This window comes from Delphinus delphis, chromosome 9 (assembly GCF_949987515.2).
Source record: "Delphinus delphis chromosome 9, mDelDel1.2, whole genome shotgun sequence".
Classification (NCBI taxonomy): domain Eukaryota; kingdom Metazoa; phylum Chordata; class Mammalia; order Artiodactyla; family Delphinidae; genus Delphinus; species Delphinus delphis.
Genome location: NC_082691.1, coordinates 84,184,239 through 84,211,974, shown reverse-complemented (window position 1 = coordinate 84,211,974; position 27,736 = coordinate 84,184,239). Strand labels below are relative to the sequence as shown.

The following is a 27,736-nucleotide window of genomic DNA, read 5'->3' as shown; positions in this document are numbered from 1 at the left end:
AGGGAAGCCCTCTGGTTTCTTTTGATAGTGGCCATCTTAACAGGTATGAAGTGATATCTGATTGTGCTTTTGATTTACATTTCCCTGATGACTAGTCATGTTAGCATCTTTTTGTGCTTGTTGGCCATGTTTATACTGTCTTTAGAGAAATGTTTTTTTTCAAGCCCTTTGCCCAATTTAAAATTGGGTTATTGGTTTTTATGTTGTTGAGTTGTAGAAATTCTTTGTGTATTCTGGATATTAACTCCTTGTCAGATGTATGGTTTGCAAATATTTTCTCCCATTCCATAGATTGCTTTCTCACTCTGGATTTTGTGTTGCGCAGAAGTTTTGAGTTTGGTGTAGTCCTATTTGTTTTATTTTTGCTTTTGTTTCTTGTGGTTTTGGTGTCATATCCATGAAGTCATCATCAAACCCAGTATCATGAAATTTCTTGTCCCCCATGCTTTCTTCTTGGAGTTATAGCTTCAGGTGTTACATTTAGGTCTTTAATCCATTGTGAACTAATTTCTGTATATGGTGTAAAATGAGAGTCCACTTCTTTCTTTTGTCTATGGATATTCCTTTTCCCAACAGTATTCATTGAAGAGACTCTCCCTTCCCCATCTTATAGTTTTCTCATCCTTGTTGAAGATGATTTGTCTATATTTTCGAGGGTTTATTTATTGGTGTTCTGTTTTTTCCCATTGGTCTATATATATCTGTCTTTATGCCAGTACCATACTCTTTTGATTGCTGTGGTTTCATAATAAATTTTGAAATCAAGGAAATATGAGACCTCCAATTTTGTTCTTAGCTGTTTGGGACCCCTTGAGATTCCATATGAATTTTTTGATGAATTTTTCTCTTTCTGCAAAATAAGTCCTTAGGATTTTGATAGGGATTGCATTGAATCTGTAGAGCATTTCGGATAGTATTAACAACTGTAGTAAGTCTTCTAATCCTTGAACCCAGGATGTCTTTTCATTTATTAGTGTCTTCTTTAATTTCTTTCACAAGTATTTTATAGTTTTCAGTGTACAGCTTGCTTTATTCCTGAGTATTTTGTTCTTTTTGGAAGCTGTTGTATATGCAGTTTTCTTAATTTCGTTTTCAGATCGTTCATTGTCAGTATATAAAAACAACTGATTTGGGGGTGTTGACTTTGTATTTTGCAACTTTGATGAATTCGTTTATTAGTTCTAACAGGTTTTGGGGAATCTGGAGGGGTATCTACATATAAGATCATGTCGTACCTCAACAGTCATCATTTGACCTTTTCCTGTCCAATCGGGATGACTTTTATTTGTTTTTCTTACCTAATTGCTCTGGCTAGAACTTCTAGTACTATGCTGAATAGAAGTGGCAAAAGTGGGCATCTTTGTCTTGTTCCTGATCTTACAGAGTTTTGAAAAGTTTTCAGTCTTTGAACATTGAATATGATGTTCATTGTGGGGTTTTCATATGTAGTCTTTACTACGTTGAGACAGTTTCCTTCTTTACCTAGTTTGTTGAGTGTCTTTATCATGAAAGGGTGATAGCTTTTGTCAAATGCTTTTCTGCATCAGTTGAGATATTTATGTGGTTTTCCCCCCTTTATTCTGTTAATATGGTGCATTACATTGTTTGATTTTTGTATGTTGAGCCACCCTTGAATTTCGGGAATAAATCCCACTTGGTCATGGTGTATAATTCTTTAATACACTGTTGAATTCAGTTTGATACTATTTTTTTGAAGTTTTTTTTCCATTAGTATTCATAAGGGATATTGGTCTGTAGGTGTTTTTTTGTTTTTTGGGGGTTTTTTTGCGGTACGCGGGCCTCTCACTGCTGTGGCCTCTCCCGTTGCGGAGCACAAGCTCCGGATGCGCAGGCTCAGCGGCCATGGCTCACGGGCCTAGCCGCTCCGCGGCATGTGGGATCTTCCCGGACTGGGGAACGAACCCGTGTCCCCTGCATCGGCAGGCGGACTCTCAACAACTGTGCCACCAGGGAAGCCCCTGTAGGGTTTTTTTTTCCTTGTAGTATCTTTGTCTGCCTTTGGTATCAGGGTAATCCTGGCCTCATAGAATGAATTCGGAAATGTTTACTCCTCCTTTTCAATTTTTGGGTTGAATTTGAGAAGGATTGGTGTTAATTCTTCTTTAAATGTTTGGTAGAATTCACCAGTAAAGCCGTCTGGTCCTGGGCGTTTCTTTGTTGGGAAGTTTTTGATTACTGATTCAGTCTGTTCACTAAGTATAGTAATATAGTCTATTCAGATTTTCTGTTTCTTCTGGATTCAGTCTTGGTACATTGTATGTTTCTAGGAATTTGTCCATTTCATCTGGATTATCCAGTTTGTTGGTGTACAGTTCATAGTATTTCCTGTAATCTTTTTTATTTCTGTAAAGTTAGTAGTAATGTCCCCACCTTCGTTTCATTTCTTTTTGCTTGGTTAAAATCTAGATAAAGGTTTGTCAATTTTGTTGATCTTTTTGAAGAATCAAATCATGGTTTTTCTGTGTTCTATTTTATTTATCTTTGCTCTAATGTTTATTATTTGCTTTCCTATGCTAGCTTTGGGCTTAGTTTTTTCTTTTTTTCTAGTTCCTTAAGGTATAAAGTTAGGTTGTTGATTTGAGATAATTTTTCTTTTTTTAATTTAAGTGTTTATGTATAGCTATAAATTTCCCTCTTAACACTGTTTCACTGCATCTTACAAGTTTTGGTATGTTGTATTTCCATTTTCATTTGTCTTAAAATATTTTCTAATTTCCCTTCTTTGACCCATTGGTTGTTTAAGAATTGATATTTAATTTTTACATATTTGTGAAATTTCCAGTTTTCCATCTGTTAATTTCTAGTTGCATTTCATTTTTGATTGGAAAACATACTTTCTGTGATTTCAGTCTTTCTGCATTTATTAAGACTTATTTTGTGGCCTAACATCTAGTGTATCCTGGAGAAGTTTCAGCCTTTTTGAGGTACATTTCCTGTTTCCTGCACTGGGTCCCAGCTGAAAATCTGGACTATTTTCCAGGCCCCCTCTTCCTTGGCAGGCTCTGAATTCTACTTTTCATCTCCCCAGTCTCGTGTGACTGCCCAAATCTCTTCAGCTTTTTAGCCTCTTGTCTTCTACTTTCAAACAGGCAAATTCCTTGTGGCGAAAGGTGGAGCCACATATTAGGCTGAACTCTCTGGAATCTGTGGCCTCATGTTCTGGATGTCTTGGTAGTTCTGATGTCTTCAAACAAGTTCTTCTTGATATTTAATCAATTTTTTTCTACTTTTTTTTGGCTGGAAGATTGGTGTACAGCCAGCTAGTGTGGTAAAAACAAAGTTGAAACACTTGATGAATGCTATGAATGCTAAGACTTCAGGTATAAAACTAATTCCTGTATGTTAAAAAGCTTCACTATGCTTTCCAAAAAAAAAAGTGTAATTTAAAGTTTTACAAAAAGGATTTTATGATATCATCTGCATCTTTGTTTTTTAAATGTATATCTTGGAGATACTTCTATATTAGGGCTGCAAATCTATATTTATTTTTAAAGACAGTTCCAAAGGACACGTTAAAAAATATTTCAAACATCATCAAAGGTGCTTGAAAAAGAAATCTTCTTTGCATCCCTACACCCAAGTTAATAGTTCCGCAGAAGGAAATATTTGTTTTGTTTTGTTTTGACTTTTGGTTCTGCCCTTCATTTTTGAGATCTTTACTTTTAAGGAGATAGAAATGTTTGTCAGAAAGACAGATAATAAGAATGATATAATTGGTATTTTTTGCTGGTTTCTGCCATTCAAATTAAAGCACAACATGACACTGTACAATCAATGAACTTTTTCACAAAGGTTCTGACCTGGTGGGTTGACAGTTAGATTTCACTAGGGAGAAAGACTTCATACTAGTTTAATTTAATAGGCAATATTGAGTTTTGTTTGTTCTAAATTTTGTTTTTTAAACACAGATACAGAAAAACCACACAAAACAAATGTATAACTTGGTGAATTAAGGTAGGTCTTTGAGTGTCTTTTAATCTGCAGGTTCTTTCTCTCCCTGTTGTGTTGAGGAATCTGGGCCTTTTGACCTGTTGAGTTTCCTACAGTCTTGATTTTGTTGATTACATAGTTAGGATGCAGTTCTGCTTTCCCCTTTATTTCCTGCAAATTACCTCCTAGATCCAGAGGCTTAATGAGATGCAGATTTGATCCTCTTGTCCTTTTGGTGATGAATTTGAGGAAATTTTTGAGCAAGGCTCTGTGAATGATTCTGCTCCAAGAGGCATCCATTTGGTGGATGGGTGGTCTGGAGGTTCTAAGATGGCTTCACTTACATGCCTGACACCCTGGTAGGAATGGCTGGAAGGCTTGACTTAACTGGGCTCCACTTGCTTTCCGTGTAGTGTTAGGTCTCTTTACATTGTCTCTCCAGCAAAGTCTCCATGTTGTCTCTCTACTAGAGTAGTCAGAGTTCTTAATGGTAAGTGTTAAAGAATATGTGGACATATATTAAAACCACCACAGTAACCAATGAATATTTTGGGGAGATAGTTTGTTGTATTTTATCATTTATCCATGAATCTTGCTTGTAGCAGATATTTCTGATGTGTTCTAATGGTGGTGATTTTCTATTTCCCTCATTCCTTCTACATTTATTAACTAGCATTCTTCTGTTAAAAAAGATGTCTTATATCCTGCAAATAACCTCTCCCCAGTTATTTATTCAGTTGTTATTTACATCAGTATGGACTCATGGATATTGTTTTATTTTTGAATTATAATCCAATACTGTCATAATTTGCTACTCCCAGGTTTTCTAGTTTAGGCCATTGGGAGCTTTTTCAGTTGGCGCCTATGTCCTTTGGACTTTAGGCTAGTTTTTATTTATTTATAATTTTTATTATTGCTTTTGGCTGTGTTGGGTCTTCATTGCTGCACACGGGCTTTCTCTAGTTGCCATGAGCGGGGGCTACTCATGGTTGCGGTGCACAGGCTTCTCATTGCGGTGGCTTCTCTTGTTGCGGAGCATGGGCTCTAGGTGCGTGGGCGTCAGTAGTTGTGGCTCGTGGGCTCTAGAGCGCAGGCTCAGTAGCTGTGGCGCACAGGCTTAGTTGCTCCGCAGCATGTGGGATCTTTCTGGACCAGGGCTCGAACCCATGTCCCCTGCATTGGCAGGCGGATTCTTAACCACTGTGCCACCAGAGAAGCTCCTAGGCTAGTTTTTAAAATGTTTTTCTGGCCTACTTTCTTCGTAAGCGTGCTATTCTTCTCATTATCTGCACCGGCCCCCAGTTGCTATACATATGGCATTTGAGTTTATTTATTTGAGCTTGTTTATTTGAGCTTATTTATTTGAGCTTATTTCTTGTGAAATTAGTTTTTTGAACTTTTGGAAGGAGGCATAGTTAAGGATGGTATTCCCAACTTCATAGAGCTTCCTTTTCTCTTGTTCTCAGATAGTATTTACAGATACGGTAGTTTGATTTCTAAGATTTCCGAGCTTTGTTATTACCTTCTCCTTTTTTTCCTTTGTCTCTGTTGTACTTGTCCTGTATAGAATTGACTTTTCACAGCAGTTTCTCCTCAGTTTGGGGCCCTGCCCTGGCTTTTCAGTTTTTTGTTTTGTTTTGTTTTGTTTTGTTTTGTTTTGCGGTACGCGGGCCTCTCACTGCTGTGGCCTCTCCCGTTGCGGAGCAATAGGCTCCGGATGCGCAGGCCCAGCGGCCACGGCCCACGGGCGCAGCCGCTCCGCGGCATGTGGGATCTTCCAGGCTGGGGCACGAACCCGTGTCCCCTGCATCGGCAGGTGGACCCTCAACCACTGCGCCACCAGGGAAGCCCACTTTTCAGTTTTAAGAGTTTATAGAGGCTAGATTGTTCCATCTCCTTAGACCTTGCATAGGCCTCTTTAACTCATTTGCTTTTGGATTGGGCAAAACCTCTTCTGTTTTCATCTACAGATTCATTCCCTGTGCTTTCTAGTGAATACCTGTTGACTCTTTTGATATTCTCTGCTCTTAGATCCATTAGATACCGTATTGTTTCCCTCTGCTTCTGCCTTTTACTGAAGTTGAAACAGGTCTTACAGATGTCACTGGCTTGTCCCCATCCACTTATATTTTGGGGTTCCTGGAGATAATTAGATAATACCTAGTTTTGTTGTAAATGTCTGTAGTGCTTTGGTTTTGCTCTTTAGTTGCTCTGTTTTTATGAGGACATTTATGGTGATTCCAAGGCTGCTTATTTGCTATTATATTTTAAAGTATCAATTTGAGGGAGGTATATTTTGATGGCATATTAAATCGTAGATGTGCTTGGGTTACTGGTTAGATAATGAATGGCTAAAAACTGTGGCTTGGAAGATTTTTTGTGACAGTATGCTAGGGGTAAAAAACGACAAAAAATTAATAAATATATTTTATCTAGAAGGAAGTTAATGTTTCATGCTTGTTTTTTCACCAACTTATTACTTGATTAAAGCTAAGTTTTATGTCATTTATCATTGTGAGTTTTAGAGTCTTTTCAGTTTACTTTGGGAACTGAGTCTTTTCAGTTTACTTTGGGAGCTCATACAGGCCATTTCCTTGACTTGCCATTTATCTTTGGAAAGATCTTGAAGAATCATTGTGTATTACTTGTGAAGTGCTCTATCTTCATAAGAAATTGAGTAGGTAAATCTCTGATCTTTCTTTACAGTTGGCTCTGTTCCTGAATTGGGATTGAAAAAGATTTTCAGTCCATTATTAACAGCCCATTTTAGCCTGCTCCCACTCCCATGAAGAGGCAGTTTGGTATAGAATTGCATTAGAATTTATCGCTTGTTAATTAGTTGCCTACTTTATACTGCATGAGTTTGTTCCAAAAGTTATCTTTCAAAATAAGGCTTTGTTTTATAACTCTTACTGGCTGTTAGAGACCAAATTCTATGCTTTTGCTCTCTTTATTATTTCCATAGATGCTCCTGTGGAAATGATTTTAGTCGCATATACAGTACTGTGCCAAATATAAAAACATTAGAAAATAACTGAAGTATGTGAAATAGTTTTTGTAGTTTTAGTCAGGTCCTAAAGATTGAAATGTAGGCCTATTGAGACCAATATGAAATATATTCTCCTACTTATAGATATATTAAAATATCTTCCAGACTCAATTCTTAGAGTGAACAAAAGCTTACTTATTTTAAGTGGAAAAGAGAAGAAACATCCAACCTATAGATTAGGGTTGGAAGCTATACAGTGACATTTTAGTTTTAGTAGAAACTTTTGGGACATTTTTCTTTATACTCTCCCCCCTACACAATTAATAATTCTAGTCAGCAGGATTAGATCTGTTTATTCAGTTGATAACTGTCATGCCTTCCTACAATTAGAAGATTTTAGGTAATACTTTTGTTGAGCACGGCCTATAAATATATACCGTAGTGTGAAGTTTTGGCTGAATTAGTGGGCAATTTAGCTTGTCAGATTTTTCTTTCATTATACTTTGGTCTAAATAAGTTTGTGTATGTATTGAGGTTGTATGGCATAAACGTTGTTTAGAAAAGTAGTTTTTAAGACTCTTTTTTTGTCTGATCTACTTTCAGGTTCATGCATGGGAGATTTCAGACCAGTTGTTACAGATCCGGCAAGATGTGGAATCATGCTATTTTGCTGCACAGACCATGAAAATGAAGATTCAGACCTCATTTTATGAGCTCCCCACAGACTCTCATGCCTCTTTACGGGACTCATTACTAACCCATATCCAGAACTTGAAAGACTTGTCACCTGTCATTGTAACTCAGGTAAATCCTATGCTTCTCATTAGGAAAATTTGTAAGACCATTTGGATTTATCAAGTTAATTTTGATTGACATTGCTTGCTAGCCCATGTGAAGTGATGTTAACTTTTTTACAGACTCATTGCTATATTCTTATAGGTGAATAGAAAGTGAATATTTAAATCTTTGTATTCATCTTAGAATTCATTTGATACCAAACTAGAGTACCAAAAAGTGGGGGAGGTGACACACACACACACACACACACACACACACACTCCGCTGTTAAAATTGTAGATGGTAAAGTACTGTCCTGGGTCAGAAGTCTACATACCTGTCTTTTAAAAAAAATCCTTTCTAGACTGATTGGCTAGTAAAAGTCTCATGAATGAAGTGGTGAACTAGAGCATCTGGCCTTTCCACCTTAGGTAGGGAAATACATTAGAAAGGAAAACTAGAAGCTTTAGTGAGTACGTACTCACATGTGTTCTCTGCTTGGCGTAGAAGTGTTCTTGCAGGGGAAGTAGGCTTTTGCATAAGCCTTCAAGATAAGACATGAAGAGAAGGGAAATGGCAATCCATTACTTGAGGAGTGAGTCAAAGGGCTGACTTTGTCAGTAGCTTTGGCTTTTTGGCAGAGTATAATTTATATGTCCATGAAGTTCTGTGGTATTGCCAAATAAAAGTAAGTATTGATATATTCTGAGGAAAATCTATAGTCTGTTCTTTCTGACTTTTTTTGTTATTTTTTTGGTTTGGTTTTTCATTTTTAAAGGTTAACTTTTAAATCCCAGCAATTTGTAGTTAACCCAGAAGAATTTACATGATACGTAGCTGTGGGAGTGAGAAGGAGGGTGGTGTCACAGTTTTAGCTGTCATATTGTTTGGAAGAAATTTAGTTTCTTTGCTTTCCAGTTAATATTGATGCTAACTCTATTTCTGTTCATCTGTCTATTCATTTATTTAATCTCTTTTTACTCAGCTGGCTTTAGCAATAGCAGACCTTGCTCTACAGATGCCTTCCTGGAAGGGATGTGTACAAACATTGGTAGAAAAGTAAGTAACTTGTATTGACTATATGCTAGCGTTTACCATTAACCTAACACAGAGAAATCTGTTAGCAATAGCTAGACATTTGGCCTATTCCCCCCAAACTCTTAACGTAGAATTATTTATTAACCTTTGTTAGATTAAAAGAAAATCATTTAAAATTTAAATACTACAGAAATATGTCATGTGGGACCTAAAAGAATTTCATAGTTTACACACACACACATACATGCGCTTCTTGAATTAACTACAACGACTTAAAAGAACTTCATAGTTTACACGCACACACACACGCTTCTTGAATTAACTACAACAACGTATTTCATTGCCTTGTGGATCACTCCCACTGTCATATCAGTGGTTTTTATAAAAACATTGTCAGAATGTTTAAGATTATATTAAATTGAAAGTTGTTATGAGTATACATTCTTACCAATTGGGGTTTATTTCATGCCTATAAAAGGGACAGTATTATTTTTAAATACATGGAGCTTGCTGCTTTGAGTAAAGTATTTCCTCATGGTCTTGGCAAGATAATCTTGATATTTGCTTGCATTTTGGCATTTGGTTAGGAAATTATTTTTAAGCAAAGTGGATGTCCTTTTTACCACCAACTATAGTGTGTCATTAAAACCTTTACGTGGATAATTTATTTTTTGTTTTAAGAAACTTTTTATTAATAATATTAATATATACTCTGAAAAAATTTTAGCAGTATGGAAGCTTTCAAATTAAAAAGTAAATACCTTCCCCTCTTCCTATTCCTGTATTTTATAAGTAACCACTATTGGTGATTGACTATATAGCCCTCTAGACTTCCCTTTAAGCATTTTATTTTATTTTATTTTATTTATTTTTTAATTTTTTATTTTTTTGCGGTACACGGGCCTCTCACTGTTGTGGCCTCTCCCGTTGTGGAGCACAGGCTCCGGACGTGCAGGCTCAGCGGCCATGGCTCACGGGCCCAGCCGCTCCGCAGCATGTGGGATCTTCCCGGACCGGGGCACAAACCCGTGTCCCCTGCATCGGCAGACGGACTCTCAACCACTGCGCCACCGGGGAAGCCCCCTTTAAGCCTTTTAAAATAAATAAGTGCGTATATATTAATATGCACACACATGTATTTTTTTCAATTGTATGTAAAAATATGTTCATATCCTTTTTTTTGCTTAATATGTTGTGGACATCTCACGTTATGACATAGGTACTTGTTATAATGGTTGTATATGTTCCATTGTATGATATCTGTAACCTTTTTTATCCTGTCTAATTATGGAGGACCTTTATATTTTTCCAGTATTTTTGCTATTATAAAAAAATACTTGTGCATATACATGTGTATGTGAGATTTTTCTGACAGATAAATTTCTGGAAGTGGAATTGCTGGGTCAAAGATTATTATGCAAGTTGAAATTTTGATTTCTATATATCTTTCCAAGAAAGTATATCTATTTTTCTCCCCTTTAACAGTAGTGAGAATTCTACTTTTGTTGTTGTGGTTGTTCTGATGGCTGTTGTTATCTTATGTGATTGTGTGGGGCTGTGATTGTGAGTGTGGTGCACATTCTGAATAACTTATATCTCTCCTCTTTTCTTTCCTAGATATAGCAATGATGTAACTTCTCTGCCTTTTCTGCTGGAGATCCTTACAGTGTTACCTGAAGAAGTACATAGTCGTTCCTTACGAATTGGAGCTAACCGGCGCACAGAAATTATAGAAGATTTGGCCTTCTATTCTAGTACAGTGGTATCTCTATTGGTGAGTATGTTTGAAATACTGAGTTGCTGCCTAGGGGCAAAAAGCCTTGGTGGTTATTTAGTAATTCAATTACACTATTGTAAAATAGCTTTCTTAGCAAAATTTGACAACGATAATACGGTGGCATTTATATAATACTTTACAGTTAAAAAGTACTTTCAGAAGCTGTACTTTTTGAGCTTCTAAGTAATGCTTTGAGGGTGGTGTTCTCTGCATTTTATGAATGAGAAACAGGCTTTAGAGTGACACTACTGCTAATTCAGAGTTTGAACTCAGGTCTTCTGATTACATGTCCCTTGCTCTTCTGCTTCTTCATGCCACTGACTGTAGGCTCTTGATCAAGGACTGTGCTAAGGGAAGTGTGTATAAATTTACTTAAGGAAAGGATCCTCTCTAAGGGATGAATTGAGATTTTTTGATAGGGTGGTGGTACAGGACTTTACTTGACCTTTGAGCCATATCACAATTATAGATTAGCTAATACTACACCATCCTTTAAAAAAGAGTTAATTTTTGATTAGGTGGAAATTTTAATGCCCTAGACCAGGGTGGGTAAATTTATGGTCCATGGGCTGGTCACCTATTTTTGTAAATAAAGTTTTATTAGAACACAGTCATGCCCATTCAGTTACATGTTGTCTGTGTCCATAATTTTGGGCTAAAACGGCAGAATTGAGTACTTTTCACAGAGGCCATATGGTCTGCAAAGCCTAAAATATTTACTGTCTGGTCCTTTATAGAAAAATTTTGCTGATTTCTGAACTACTAGATGGTATTAAATTGATTATCTAGCTCACATCTCATTTTTAGGTCTTTATTGTCCAGCTCAATTTTCTCAACAGTGTGGTTTATAATAGATTATTTTTCAGGAATGTGTTTCAGTACTTCAGCATCATAGAACTTTTTATTTGAAAAAACAAAATTTTGTTTTAAATTGTGTTCAGTTTGGTGTTAGAAATTCATTGGAAACTTTTTTAAGTTAAATGTATTTTTCAATCAACCATTCATTTTAAAGAAATAGTGTAATAGAAAATGTAGATAAACAAATTACATTCAAACCACGTGGGATCACACTATTTATTAATCCTTTAGCACATATCCTCTGTGAACATATATACAGATTTTGAAAATCCAAATGAAAATATGCTCTACCTACCTACCCTTCTGCAGCCTGCTTTTCCAGTCATCCAGCTTCATCTTTCTATTTCAGTAAGTTTTTATATCATCTAATAAATACCTAAACCATATTCACATTTCCTGAGTTGGTCCTAAAATAGCGTTTACAGCATTTTTCCAAATCAGTATCCAGTCTAGAACCATATCTTGTATCAAATTATTATGACTTAATCACAGTCCCTCTTCTCCTTCTTTTTCAAAATGACACTGATTTGTTGAAGAGATTGGACTAGTTTTATAAAGCATCTTCTTACCTCCTGGATTTTCTGTTGCCTTGTCTTTGTTTCATTTAGTTTGTTTTTCTATTATCTGTAATTCCTCTAATTGGAAGTTATATCTAAAGCAGCCCTACTCAGTAGGAATTCCTCAAGAGAATTAAGCCTTAAATGCCCTAAGGCACCCATTGTTTGTAATGAATTTTCTCCTGTATACCATCCATAGGATGACTGAGAAAATAGACACTCAGATCATTTTCTGCAGGACTTAATTCTTTCCCAGAACCCTGGTAAGAAAGACGGAAAGGCTTGATGGATTAATTTTAAAAGGTTAAACATTTTTGGCCACAAAACGTGTTAGATACTTCATGCTGCAGTTTATCACAAGTTATACTTTTTGGTTGACCTTCTGTTAGTGATGCTAGGATTGACTGGATTAGGATGATGGTAGTCTGATTCTTCCATTTATAAAGTTTGTTTCCCCCCTTGTAATATAATGCAGTTTGTACGAATGTTAAATTCTAGTTTATAATCCTTGCCTTAATAATTTCATTGTGGTTTGCAAAATAATGTTTTGCTAACTCTGTCTTTCCTTCTACATATACATTAGCATTCTTCTGAGTACCCACTAGAAAGGCAGGATGAATCTTAACTTTTAAATTTCCTGTTTTCAATATAAGGGTTTTGTTTTAAAGATGCCTTAAATGTTACTTTTTTCCCTGGCTTTCTCTTTATGCTGTATTATGGACCCATGGATTTTCATTGATTCAGGGTGTCCACTTAAGTTATTCTTCTGATACTTTAAATGTTGTAACTTTGGCTATTGGAGCACTTCTTTACTTCCTAACAGAAAAAGATGACTAGTATTCATCTAGTTACTTTCATGCCCCAGATCTAGAATCCTTAGTTCCTTTTAGTATCAGTTTGGGTCCAGTCAGGAGAGAGAAACCACTTAGTAATTTGTTGGGGCTTTTTTTTTTTTTTTTTTTTTTTTTTGCGGTACGCGGGCCTCTCACTGTTGTGGCCTCTCCCATTATGGAGCACAGGCTCCGGACGCGCAGGCTCAGCAGCCATGGCTCACAGGCCCAGCCGCTTCGCGGCATGTGGGATCTTCCCAGACCGGGGCACGAACCCGTGTCCCCTGCATCGGCAGGCGGACTCTCAACCACTGCACCACGAGGGACGCTCTGTTGGGGCTTTTTAATATAAAGAATGTTTAACTATAACAGGCATCTATAGTAATGAGGGCTTGTCTAGTAAGAGGTAAAGAGAACTCTGAAGAAGATAGAAATAAAACAGATACAAGGTGCAGTCATTAACGCCAAGGCTGAGATAGAGTTTCCAAGGAAGGAAGAGTTCACCCCACTCCCAGGACTGAGATTCAGACCCTGTTGGTGATGGTATAGCTATGGTAAAGAAGTCATTGTGGTGCTGCATGCCGCTGAAAATCTGTCCTCTCAAGCTTGCTGGAAATCTGCCTTCCAGGAAGCCCAAGAAAGTTGTTATGGAAGGTGTCTCACCAGAGGCATTCTGCCACAAAATCACCTGGGCGTGGGAGTGCCAGGGGAAGCTGCTGGCTACTGTGTGCTGTAGGCACTGGAGAATTTAAGTGCACTGAATCTGGTGTTGGAGAAGAAGTTGCACATTTCTTAGGAGCCAGAAGCACTTTGCTATAAAACTGTTGGGGGTGAGGGAGGGCGCTGCTGGAGAAACTGCTGGTCAGTGCACTGCAAGAGCTGGCACCAGAGGAGCTAGGAGTCTGGGGCTGAAGAAGCTGCACATTCTTTTTTTTTTTTTTTTTAATTTATTTATTATTAATTTATTTGCTTTTGGCTGCGTTGGGTCTTCATTGCTGCACGCAGGCTTTCTTTAGTTGCAGCGAATGAGGGCTATTCTTCGTTGTGGTGTGTGGGCCTCTCATTGCAGTGGCTTCTCTTGTTGTGGGGCACGGGCTCTAGGAGCACGGGCTTCAGTAGTTGTGGCACGCGGGCTCAGTAGTTGTGGTACACAGGCTTAGTTGCTCCACGGCACGTGGGATCTTCCCAGACCAGAGCTCAAACCCGTGTCCCCCTGCACTGGGAGGCGGATTCTTAACCACTGCGCCACCAGGGAAGCCCTCCATATGTATTCTTTTACATACATTTAAACTCCAGTACAGTGGTGTAACAAGCAAATAGGAAATATGCAGAGCTACTACGGCCCTTACATATATATTGATTAACAAGGCTATAATTGGTATCGATGGCTTTCTTCTTCCACAACTCATTTTATTTTTTCTCTGCTGCTATAGGCTGAATATTTGTGTGTCCAACCCCCCGCCCCAGGAAATTCATATGTTGAAAACAAGTCCCCAAGGTGATGGTATTGGAGATGTGACCTTTGGGAGGTGATTAGGTCATGACAGTGGAGCTGTCATGAATGGGATTAGTGCCCATATAAAAGAGGCCCCAGAGAACTCCCTTCTCCTTTATGCCATGTGAAGACACAGTAAAAAGACAGTTGTTTGTGAACCAAGAAGCAGGTCCTCACCAGACACTGGTACCTTGATCTTGGTCTTCCAGTCTTCAGAACTGTGAGAAAGATTTCTATTGTTTATAGGCCACCTATTCTGTGTTATTCTGTTAATAGCAGCCTGAATGGACTAAGACACCTGCCCTAGCCAGAAGCTCAGCTGCTTGGGGTTCTTTACTCTGTGAAGTGACCCAAGCCTTCATTCCCCAAGAGTCTGAGCATCATCCTGCCTTTGTGGATTGTTGCTTCTGTAGTTTTCCATTAACTTTTTGGGCATGGAAGTACTAAGAGGCTCCCTAGAAAATCCTCTGGGTTACAGACCTAGAGCTCCTTGCTTTGATTATATAGAAGCAACACAATTTTTCCTTGGTAATTGGGATCTGTCACTCCAGCCTGTAAAGTTCCTGTTGGTTCAGTGGCATAAGAAGCCCAAATTGTCCAGGTGGTAGTCTTATGTTCCAATTCACTGGAATTATTTTTGTGTTTCTTGATAGAAGTATTCCTTCTTTGGGACCAAGATCTCCAAACCAGTAGAGCTCAAAGTTGCTGTACTTCCTTTACTCTGACATGAGTTTCTTGATTAGCTATGATACCATGATGGTTGCATGTGGTATTCTGTGAGTCCATGAATGATAGTGCTGACAGAAACATTACAAGCAGAGAAGACAACTCTATATCCAGAATATGGGTCTAATCCTCTAGACAAATCTCTGCTTCCTCCATGATGGGAGTCCAGTATAATCAATGAACGTGGTCCCCATGGGGAATGGTGCCACTGGGGACTCAGTGTTGGTCTCTGCTGTTGATAGGTTTGACACTCATCAGTAGTGTTTACCAGTTAAACCTTGGTAGGTGGAAATCCATGTTAACTCCATGTTTAGCCTCTATCCCTGCTACTATGGCTCCTTTGTTTATGCGCCCATCGACCAAGCACTGGGTGGCTAGGGAAGAAGGCTGACATAGTTTGTCATTTGGTCCATCTATCATTGGGAGATTCCTTCATAGTGGATGCCCTTTGGTGGGTATTCACATAGGACAGATATATCGTCACAGGCTGTGCCCATTTAAATATCATTCATAACGCATATATGTGGAACCTAGAAGAATGGTACAGATGAACCGGTTTGCAGGGCAGAAATAGAGACACGGATGTAGAGAACAAACGTATGGACACCAAGCAGGGAAAGTGGCGGGTGGTGGTGGTGGTGGTGGGATGAATTGGGAGATTGGGATTGACATGTATACAATAGTATGTATAAAATGGATAACTAATAAAAACCTGTATAAAAAAATAAATTCAAAAAATATATCATTCATATACGTCTTCCTCAGACTTCCTTGTCCCCGATCTTCCAATCCTGTTTCTACCAAATCCCTGATCGTCCATCCAAATGATTAACAAATGTCCATGAATAAGTGGGGATCCATATTTCTGGTCATCTCTCACTCCAGACGTGGTGGACAGCCATGTGTATTGCTTGAAGATATGCTCACTAGGAGGGTTTTCCTTCAGCACTGGCCTTCACTAAAGCCCCTGAGTGGGTCTGTAATGCTGCAGGTGTCTACCTTCAGGTGGTACCAGCATATTATGCAGAGCCATCTGTAATCCAGGCTTGAATTTTTTCTTCTTCAGTTATCTGGTTTGTAAGGAACACCCCAGGAGGCCACAGGCATGGATTGAAGGGGATGAATCAATGCAAGAAGAGATGGTGTCAAAGCAATCTGAGCCACCTACTCATGCAACGTTTTTGTAGCTTCCAAACCTTCCCGTACTCAGTCTCCTTATATCATTTCCATTTGATGACAGATCGCTGCTATGCATGCCCAACCTTATGGCTAGGTAGTTCAGACAATCCTTAGTTCATGATGGGAATCTCAGGTGTTGATGAGATTGGTGTCCTATGGATAGGCCTACCAAGGCCCAGTAGCAAATCAGAAGCTGCTTCTCAAAAGGAAAATAGTTACCTGCAGAAGAGAGCATAGATTTGTTCCAAAATCCTAGGTATTTGCACTACGATATAACTATTGGTACTTCCCAGAGGCTCCATACTCATTAAATCCAGAATCTCAAGGAAATACACTTGTATCAATGAGTTTGGCTCAATCTAATGTTATATTTCAGCCTTCCTTGGTCTAACACCTTTAGAATACACTCCTGCATGTTTCCCAGCTTTCTTCAGACACATACAAGCAAAGTTTTACAGTTCTCCTGGTGTATAAGTTATTTCCTCCTGCATGTACCTGTTCCCCTAGAACCTTGTGAGATTTGACCCTAGTTATGATTGGTACAAGGGTTGGTTGTGGTAGGTATTGAAGAGATTGGGCATCCTCTTTCAAACCATCTGTCTCAGATGGGGTTATTACAGGGCTTTCAAGCTGAGGAAGGCTAGTCTCAGACACTGGAAGGCAGGCCACTTTTATTGGTAAGGTAGACTAAGAGTGACTTGGGGTTTCAGGATTATCAGTTTCATTAGGGTCCAACCAGATGTCTCCATTCCATGCATCAGGAGTCCATTCTTTACCAGTCAGTTTCAGAATTTTACTTATAAATTCGACTGCTGTTTGTAATTCAGCAAGCCACACAATTAAATTTTGTATATGAGTTCCAGCAGTATCAGCCCTGCAGCTACAAAAAATAAGAGCTTTATCTGGAGCTGCTCTGGAAGCTGTCTAGTTCTCAGACTGTGACTTGAGTTGGGTTAACCGACCCGAGCTTGTCATTTTTTGTAAGCACTCAAATGAACTAAAAAAAATTCAGTGGCCACTGTAGTCCTTACAGTCATCATTACTGCCACGATGGGCAAGTGCGGTTAGCCACTTGGACTTGACTTAGCACTTTATCACAACTGGCAACAGGTGTTAGCTTGATTTATCATCATGAAATCTGAAAAATATATCCTTGTGGTACTTAATAAGGTCTATAATTCTGTCATGTAGCTTGTCATGTTATAGAACCTAGAGCATGAAATTAGTCCAGTTACCAAGAAAAATAGGTATTTGGCTGTAATAGATACCAAAAGCTTCTTAGAACGTTTTCATTCAGTTCCCCCACATTCTCTTTAATGGTTTTATTCTATCTTATTTTCTTGTTAGTATTATACTTTTGAGGTCTATTCGAATGGACTTATTCCTAAACATTGTATTGAACTTTATAATTTTTAAAAATATTATTCTTCTTGCTCTTAATCTGAGCCTGGCCTCTAATATTTTTCTCCATTTATTCTCCATATCGTTAATTCAAGATCTATTATTTTTTACCTCTGCTCTATTTTTACTGGTGAGCTCTTCTGGTATTATATCTTTTAGCTTTTGAGGTCTTAACTTTAGTAAGAGACAAGAGTCTTTAATAATACAGTTCTCAAAGAGAAACTGAAGGCATCTCTTAGTTCTGAAGCTTTGTGGTGAGTGTTTGATTTAATTAATAGAATTTCTTCTCTTCAGAGCAGCTAGTTTTAGATGTAGGGTTTTTCCAAAATTCTGTCTTAAATTTGAGTCAGTAGTTAGAATGTATAATCAAGTCCTTCCGTTTGTAAACATCACACCTTATTAAAATTGAAATGTCATTCAGGAAGCATAAAGGCCAAGGGATTGTGTCATGAGTTTATAGCAAGAGCTTCAAAGATTTAGGTGTGTGTGTTTGTTGGTGTGGATGTGGGTATGTGGTTGCCATTCACTTACTTGAATCTTTTCTTCATTCATTTCAGTTCAGTGTAATTCACACTAATTAATAAGTATGTAATTATTATTGCCTGATACTGCAAACATAGGGGGAACATGGCTACTTGGAAGTATAATTGTCAGCATTTAGATCATTATGGGATTACATACCACTACCACCCCCCCCCATGCATTCTAAATGCCATGGCAGTTATGATATTTCTAATCCATTGCCTGCAAAAGTTATTTTTAAACATTCTTTTTTTAAAAAAAATTTATTTATTTATGGCTGTGTGGGGTCTTCATTGCTGTGCACAGACTTTCTCTAGTTGCAGCGAGCGGGGGCTACTCTTCGTTGAGGTGCGTAGGTTTCTCATTGCGGTGGCTTCCCTTGTTGCAGAGCATGGGCTCTAGGCGCACGGGCTTCAGTAGTTGTGGCACACGGGCTCAGTAGTTGTGGCTCGCAGGCTCAGTAGTTGTGGCGGATGGGCTTAGTTGCTCTGCAACATGTGGGATCTTCCTGGACCAGGGATCAAACCCATGTCCCCTGCATTGGCAGGCAGATTCTCAACCACTGCACCACCAGGGAAGTCCCTATTTTTAAACATTCTTTATCCAGAAAAAGTTGCATTACACCTTACTTTGGAAAAAGTATACATCACAAAAACAGTTTACAAAGAGAAACAATGGTGAGTTTTAGTCTGACTTTTCATTTTATCTTTTATAAACTATCATATTTATAGTAATATCACTTTCTGTGGATGGTATATTTGCTAGAGTATTCCAGTGCTGAAGCTTGAAATACCAACTTTTCATGAAGCAATATACAATAGTACAACTAGCTTATTTCTACTCTATAAAATCGAGTGTATAGATGTGTTATTTATTTTATTAATTTTTATTGAGGTATAATTGATTTACAATATTAGTTTCAAGTGTACAACATAGTGATTCAGAATTTTTATAGATTATACTCCATTTAAAGTTATTGTAAAATATTGACCATATTCCCTGTGCTGTATGCTATATGCTTATTGCATATTTATTTTATACATAGTAGTTTGTACCTCTTAATCCCCTACCCCTATCTTCCCCCTTCTCCTCTTCCCCTCTCCCCACTGGTAACCACTACTTTGTTCTCTGTATCTATGAGTCTGTTTGTTTTGTTATATTCATTTGTTTGTTTCATTTTTTAGATTCCACGTATAAGTGATAACATACAATATTTTTCTTTCCTATTTCACTAAGCATAATACCCTCTCCAGGTCCATCCATGGTTGTTTCACATGACAAATTTCATTCTTTTTCATGGCTGAGATGATGAGTATTACTTTAAAGACAATTCTGTTGATAAGATTACATTAATGCAGAAGTTGGATCTAAGAAATATACTGATAATTGTTTCTGAAACATATCTATCTTTGAACCAGTCTATAACCTCTCTGTACCTCAGCTTCCCAGTTGAGAGAGTGGAGATAACAATAGTACATACCTATACAGTTTTAGTGGGGATTAAGTGAATTAAGAGTGATGAGACAGGGCTTCCCTGGTGGCGCAGTGGTTAAGGATCCGCCTGCCAGTGCAGGGGGCACGGATTTGAGCCCTGGTCTGGGAAGATCCCATATGCCACGGAGCAACTAAGCCCATGTGCCACAACTGCTGAGCCTCTGCTCTAGAGCTGTGAGCCGCAACTGCTGAGTCCACGTGCCACAACTAGTGAAGCCCACGCACCTAGAGCCTGTGCTCTGCCACAAGAGAAGCCACTGCAATGAGAAGGCTGTGCACCACAACAAAGAGTAGATCCCGCTTGCCACAACTAGAGAAAGCCAGCACACAGCAACGAAGACCCAACGCAGCCAAAAATAAATAAATAAAATTAGTTTATTTAAAAAAAAAAAAGAGTGATGAGACAGTGTCTGGCAATTAAAAAGCACTTTTTACTGTTAGCTGTTATTTTTATCCTTCTCATCATTACACCTATAAGATGATTGTAATAATATTTAAATATAAAGATTGACATTATTTGTTGTAACTTTTTTTTTTTTCTTCTTTTCAGATGACTTGTGTAGAAAAAGCAGGAACAGATGAGAAAATGCTTATGAAGGTCTTTCGCTGTTTGGGAAGTTGGTTTAACTTAGGAGTTTTGGACAGTAACTTCATGGCTAACAATAAGTTACTAGCACTCCTTTTTGAGGTTTTGGTAAGTAATGGCTTTGTTTATGACATGGTTTTTGTTTGTTTCTGGCACATAGTCACTTAGGGTAACTGCCCTTCTGGGATATAAGAGTGTTTTCAGAGTTTTGTGGAGTGAGTGGAAAGTGTATGGTAAGAAAGCAACACTGTCCCTTCCTTGTTGCCAAGTACCAAATTAAGATATTAGTTTTAGTGCTCAGAATAAAATGTAGTTAGGTTTAAGAGGAAAGCAGTCTTATATGTAGATTATGTATAGAACAATGATTTACATATTAAAATTCAAGTAACAAAAAAACCATTGGTCTCTTTTTCTTATTTTAAAAGTATTAAGTTGTGTGTTTCTAATAATGGCCATTGGGTGTTTGAGACAATTACAAATCAGAATATTATCTTTGTAATCGAGGTAGTTTACTTAAACATCAGGGTATGTATAGGATGAATTTTGGGTTTTTGAGATCTGAAGTAATGTATTTCTATATACTTGTGCATTTGTTCCTTAAACTTTAAAAGTAACATTGCCTAGTAATACATTCCTCTGTCTTGGTAGACAAAGAGTAAATGAGTGCTTAGAATAAGACTAGTTTTTAGAACAAGAAACAGCAATACCTCAAGCACAAATGTTAAACAGGTCTTTGGAGGTGGGTGTGACTTTGTCTCTTTCTCCCTGATGGTTTTCCTTCCATGAACACTTATTAGTATGGAAACTCTGTGTTTCCATACTGGTTGTGTGCTGGTGCACTATAATTTAGAAGATTTAGCATGATACTAGATTGATATCACTGTGAATTAAAGAAAGAAAAGGAAAACGCATTCTTCAAGGAGACATTTTTGGTATTGTAATGTTGTTCGTGTATTTCTGCTGTCATTCTTGGATCAGAAGCTAAAATTCAGGAAACTTAGGATGCTAATAATTGTTTTGCTTATCATTGTCTTTGTCTCCATGTCTATTGATGCCATACCTCAATAATGGTAATTTTGATTCTCATCTCACCAAGTTGTGTGAAGAGTAGTCAGTATTAAAAAATTCAGCTCCCACTTTTGTTTAAAAAGTGTGTAAATAAGTTTACGTATGAATGGAGGACAGTGTAGAACACACTTCAAACTTAAAACAGTGGTGACTCTTGGGAACTGAGATTGGGGTAAGGAACAAGCTAAGTAGTGTGCTAGGGTTATATTGTCTTCTCTACTGATCCAGTGTTAGGTCCTCTGTTACTTAAGAGTGTTTCTAGAGTCAGGGTCAAATGTATTCTCGTTCTTACATTTTTTTCAGTGGTTCGAAGTCATGCCACATAAAACTAAATATTTTAGTTTGCTTTATGCTTGGACCACGACCTTATTATATAACTTTTCCCCTATAGTTCTTTTTTAAAAAATATTTTAAAAATAATACTTGGTATATACAAAAGAATAAATTTGAACATTTAACTTTTGAAACATAGTTAATACAGTGAATATTTTTTAATTCACTGCCACTCAATCTAAGAATAACCTAATGAATAATTTGTGTCTTTGTGCTTTCCCAGCCCTGCTTTTATAGGTCCCCCTGCCCCCCCACCCCGGCTCCCCTCCCACCCCCGCAGAGCTTCTAAATGTACTTGTTTTTTTTATTATTCACAGAAGACCAATATGCCTTCGCTAAATTTATCCAACCTCTCAACTGTACTGTCCTGAATAGAAACCCTGGAGGCCTCCCTCCTTGAACCTTCTAATATTCTCTAATTTGTATCAGTTGCTCTTTTGATCTGCTCCCCAGCTGTCATCCTGGGACTTCTCTTTACTCTGCTTCTGGATTGGTTTAACCATTTTTTTTGACCTACCTCAAATACCTTCCTCAGAAGGATATGTGAGAAATAAATATTGAGTTTTTGCATGCATTCCTGAGAAATGTTTTTATTTCATTCTTAATCAATGATTTAGCTAGGTATAGAGTTCTAGGTTCACTATTCTTTTTCTTCAAAATTTCTAAGACCTTGCTTTCTCATATACTGGCAGGCATCATTGCTAATGAGAAGGTGGATAAACTGATTTTTGCTCCTTTCTAAGTTACCTTCTCCTCTCCTCCCCAGAAGCTTTAAAAATCTCTGTTTAACCTTAGTATTCTGAAATAGCACAATGATGTGTTGATACTTGGTTGGACCCTTTCATTTTAGATAGTACCTGAATATCAGAAAAAAAGGTGGAGAAAATTTCCATAGACTAAAATAGGGCAGGGAACACATGGAATTCCATTTGGAGGGACTGGTATGGAAGAAAATATGAATTTTAGAAGTCATATGACCATGATTGAGGTACAAAAAGGCTGATTTGCTTGGCATATAAGGAAATAATAGTCAGAAATAGGAAGATTGATGGATGTTGTCTCATTGAAGGCCATGACTATTAGGCTGTATGTATTTAAAGTACATGTTCAGAAACAGGCTATAATTGGTTTCCTGTTACTTGGATTACAGCTTAATGATCAAACTTCTTACTTCCCTACTCCTGCTACCTCCTAGCAACAGGATAAGACCTCATCCAACCTACATGAAGCTGCTTCAGACTGCGTATGCTCAGCTCTGTACGCCATTGAGAATGTGGAAACCAACTTGCCATTAGCCATGCAACTTTTTCAAGGAGTCCTGACATTGGAGACTGCCTATCATATGGCTGTGGCACGTGAAGATTTAGACAAGTGAGTAATTATTAAAGGCAGTAGACCTGGATTCATATACAGTCTGGTGTTCTTTTAAGTCACCTTTTATTATTTATCTATCCTTTGTGATTCTTCGTGACTCTGTGTAAATATATACATTGCATCCTCAAGATGCTCTGCTATTCTCATCTGAACCAAGAGTGGCAAATCAAATGCAGAGGGAGAGGTTGTGATCATGGAGAGTAGTAAGTTTTTGCACTTTAAAGGGTAAGGCTCTAAGAATTAGGGATGAGAAGTATCAAGTGTGATTTGATGGGAATTTTATTCAGATGTTTTAATAATTGAGAATTTTAACTGACTTATGAGTCACTTCCTTGTATGTATAAAAGTATGTGATTTAAGGAAAGATGTTTGTTATGGAAATTGTGATACAACATAGCAAATAATCACTACATGTCCCTTAGGCTGAGGATTGCTTTTATTTATTTGATTAACTGTGTCTGTGAGTATGAACGCATAATATCCAGATTTCTGACTTGATGTTCTCATTCCTCTTTCATTTACAGAGTTCTGAATTACTGCCGTATTTTCACTGAACTGTGTGAAACTTTCCTTGAAAAAATTGTTTGTACTCCAGGCCAAGGCCTTGGGGACCTACGAACTCTAGAACTGCTTCTTATCTGTGCAGGACACCCTCAATATGAGGTAGTGTTTATTCTATGCTAATGCCATTATTTTCCAAGTTGTATGTCACATATTATCTGCATTCCATTTTCTCCTGTCGAGCTTTTTATTTGTGGGAAATTATAGTTTTTTGTTTTTGTTTTTGTTTTTTTTGCGGTACACGGGCCTCTCACTGCCGCGGCCTCTCCCGTTGCAGAGCACAGGCTCCGGACGTGCAGGCTCAGCGGCCATGGCTCACGGGCCCAGCCACTCCGCAGCATGTGGGATCTTCCCGGACCGGGGCACGAACCCATGTCCCCTGCATTGGCAGGCGGACTCGCAACCACCGCGCCACCAGGGAAGCCCGAAATTATAGTTTTATTTTTAATTAATGTGATGGGGAGTGTCCTCTGTTTTGAATTTTTTAAAAAATATGTATTTGGGCTTCAGCTTTGATTCCTTTCTATTTTCCTACTTGGTTAGCTGGGCTGACCTGTTAGAAAAAAAGCCTATTACTTTTCCACTGAGGCTCCCTCTCTAGCGTCAGTTACTCTTTAGAGCTTTATAGCTAAAGAAAACATACCAAATCTTAACTGTACCTCCACAAGTTTTAACATACAAAAGTTTTCTCCAAATTATGGATGAAAATGAGAATGGCGTTGAAAGGATTTAAAGAGTCTTCTTCATCCCAAAATTTCTAAGACATGCTGCCTCTTTTAAGTTTGCTAGATTAAAAAAAAAAAAAACTCCTCTTATTCAAGAAGCTTTATCTCCTCTTAATAGTATAAGAAGTGAGAAAGAACTCCCAAGCTGGGTTAGCTCTAGTTAAATGGCTCCATTTTGGATCATTAATGGGAAAGGATGGTAGGGCCCCTCTTAGGGAGGGACTCAGTAGTCCTGTGAGTCTCAGTCCTTTTTCTTTGATCATATAAAAGATAATGCGTATTTGTTTGACATAATCTCATGAGGATATCTAGATTTTGTTGAAACTTAAAACATTTTTGGGCAGAAGTATTGTACTACCTAATAATTATCATTCCTCTGAACAGTGCCATATGTAAGATGAGCTGTGGTTTGTACAGGTTATTTGTAGATGGTTTATCTGGTGAGAAGTGTTTTAATCTCAAAAAAAAAAAAGAAATAATTTCAGAATTTAGGAAAAAATACTTTTAAAGAGACTTCCATTTCTGTATCTGTTTCTCTAAATTCAGAATCCAATATACTGTTGGAGAAGTTATCCCAGGGCTGGACAGAGAATGTAAAGCCAGTCATCCTAAATGGAGTTTTGGGCCTAACATGGAAAGATAATTTGGGAGGATAATAATAAATCTGCTAGAAAAAAGATGGCTTCTTAACTGGTTCCACTCATATTGTTTTAAAGTGTTTCTTTCCTATTGGCCCTAGTAATAATAAAACTGCCTTCTTTTCTTATTCAAATAAACCATCTTTTCTCTTTCTTTTAATTTGATAGGTAGTAGAAATTTCCTTTAACTTTTGGTACCGACTAGGGGAGCATTTATACAAAACTAATGATGAAGTTATTCATGGCATCTTCAAAGCTTACATTCAAAGGCTGCTTCATGCCTTGGCTCGCCACTGCCAGCTGGAACCAGACCATGTAAGTTTTCTTCTCTACTTAATCAAGTCTTGATTTCCTCTTGTTTTCAATGCTAGCTTGAAAAGGAACTGAAAAGATAGAGAATAAAGCTAATGGAATCTGTGGGTTTTCTGTCACTCTAGCTTACACTGAAGAAGTCAGTACCAGTATAATGAAGAGTGCTAGGTCTATGTAAAAAGAACTCAATCCTGCTGAGCCAGTAATTCTTCTGGGAATTCACCTTAAATAATTCTGCAGAAGAAAAAAATTGCTATTTTATGTACAAAGCATTATCTATAAAAGTAAAAAAATGGTAAACCCACGTACAAGAGTATTAGAAGAAGAAATTCCCTGGTGGTGCAGTGGTTAGGACTTGGTGTTTTCACTGCTGGCGGCCCAGGTTCAGTCCCTGATCGGGAAACTAAGATCCCGCAAGCTGTGTGGCATGGTCCCCCTCCCCCCCCCAAAAAGAATATTAAAGAGTTACGTATATTATTATGTAGCATTCTGATGGATCATAATGCAGCAGTTAAAAATAATAACTTGAGATAGCAATAGTTGGTACGCTAAATGAAAAAATGTCAGATTTTATAATATGTATTTTTAATAGCATAAAATATGTGGTTGGATTAAAACTAACACAAAGGTGAAATATTTGTGTAAGGATGTGGAAAATAACTTATGATTCCCCCCCCCGACACATATGTGCACATTTTTCTTTATATTACTTATACGAATTTTATAAGTTAAAATAAAATATAATCTATTTGCTTAGAATAAAATACACTAGAAATATTATAAAACAGTCCATTGGAAAACTCTTCAATCTCATTCTTCGCTTAGTCACTTCAAATTTTGTAGCATTTATTTCATTCTTTTGGTTGGTTGGTTGAATATCCCTGTCCTTCAACCTATAACTTGGAGTGGGTTTTTTTTCCTATTGCTTACTATTAAATCTGACATGAAAACTGTCTATTCATTTTAATGTTAATGTTGTTATTTGAGTTATGGTATTTTGTATTTCCACAGAACCTTAGTGATGATTTAGTTTAGTGGTTTTCACTACTTGTTTTTTAAAACTGAGGAATCTTATCTTCAACTACATATTGCTTGGAAGCCTGATAAGTAAATAAAAGCCGGGCTGCTCTGGTTTAAATGGCTCTGCTTGCTTGATCCGTTTCTTCCCTTTGCTAGTTCTGTGACACCATTTCCCTGGCAGGTAATTCCTTACACTTGTAGGTGTATAGTGCTTTATAATTCATTATCTCATCTGAGACAGCCATTGTTTCCTCCTCATTCCTTGACTTTAATTTTTGCATCTTAAAGCAAGGAGGTTGAACTAAATCCGCAATTGTCAGTAATACTAAGGGCTTTTTCCAGATACCCATGGTCCAAGATTCTTATAGGTGCCCATAACCATCTCACAATTGGTAAGCCTTAGTTTACTCACAGGAGGGTGTTGGAATAAGAAAACCTTAAGCATGAAATGTAAATGATCTCTGTATTTTTTAATGAAAAATTCCAAATATACAGCAAAGGGAAAATGATTTTATAGTGAATATCTGTATACCTACTAGCTAAATTCTACCATTAATATTTTACTATACATGTCTTATTATGTATCTGTCCACCTATATAAAATTCTTTTTGAAGTCTAATATTCTATTCTGTGTCTAGTTCTTGTGATAATGGTTGATTTTGGTAGATCTTGAACCGTAAAGCTTCAGAGGCTTATTCAGTAATAAAAAGCTAGGCCTTATCTAGATAGGCTAATAAACTCTTAAGTTACCACCTCTTCTAGGTCACTTCCCACCCCCACCACTCCAGATCTTTCCAACAGCAGGCAAGATGTAGCTGGGACACACAAAAGAAGAGAAGCGTTTCTAATAGTCAAGGCAGAAGATAGGTTGTATTGACTTGACACACCTAAAAGTTTGGGATACCCTCTATAGTAAAATGTCTTTGTGATTTAGGCGATTCATCTTTTTGTTCATTGGGACTGGATTGCTTAATGGCTTTTTTACTCTTGATTTTATAAAGTAAATGAAAGCCTTAGTTTAAAACAAATGTTATCTGATTTGAAATTTCAGGAGGGGGTTCCTGAGGAGACTGATGACTTTGGGGAGTTTCGGATGAGGGTGTCAGACCTGGTGAAGGACTTGATTTTCTTGATTGGGTCTATGGAGTGTTTTGCTCAGGTAAGCCCATTTGGAGATTCTTAGCAGTTTTACCAATCACTTTAATTGTGTTAACTTCTATGTCTTCTCTAAGTGTTCCATCTTTTTCTTCAATCTTGATGGCTAAATGGGACAGTAGATATGCAGGTGCCTAGCACACTGCCTGGCATATAGTAGCTATGTTTGTTTAGTATCTTACAAGCCAATTGCAGTAAACAGTTCAGTTATGGTTTACACTATAATCTTGCTAGTGAGAGTTGTTCCACTTGTTCAGTTGAAATGGAAGATCATGGATAAACCTTAAAGCCCCCAAGATACTTATAGGGAATTTGGACCTAGCCAGGAAAATAGACAAGTTTTTCTGCTTTAATAATTATGTATCAACT

The 27,736-nt window shown here is 37.6% G+C and overlaps 1 protein-coding gene across 3 annotated transcripts in view; it reads left to right on the top strand.

Moving 5' to 3' along the window:
* The window catches only part of TNPO3 (transportin 3), an 82,125-nt gene that overhangs the window by 19,637 nt on the left and 34,752 nt on the right, over window positions 1–27,736 (top strand). For all 3 annotated transcript variants that reach the window (XM_060020861.1, XM_060020862.1, XM_060020863.1), the window contains 8 exons: window positions 7,544–7,744; window positions 8,703–8,776; window positions 10,373–10,529; window positions 20,145–20,288; window positions 22,777–22,952; window positions 23,480–23,618; window positions 25,048–25,194; window positions 27,264–27,371. In XM_060020861.1, coding sequence (XP_059876844.1) covers window positions 7,544–7,744; window positions 8,703–8,776; window positions 10,373–10,529; window positions 20,145–20,288; window positions 22,777–22,952; window positions 23,480–23,618; window positions 25,048–25,194; window positions 27,264–27,371 — 1,146 coding nt within the window. The remainder of the gene's footprint in view (window positions 1–7,543; window positions 7,745–8,702; window positions 8,777–10,372; window positions 10,530–20,144; window positions 20,289–22,776; window positions 22,953–23,479; window positions 23,619–25,047; window positions 25,195–27,263; window positions 27,372–27,736) is intronic.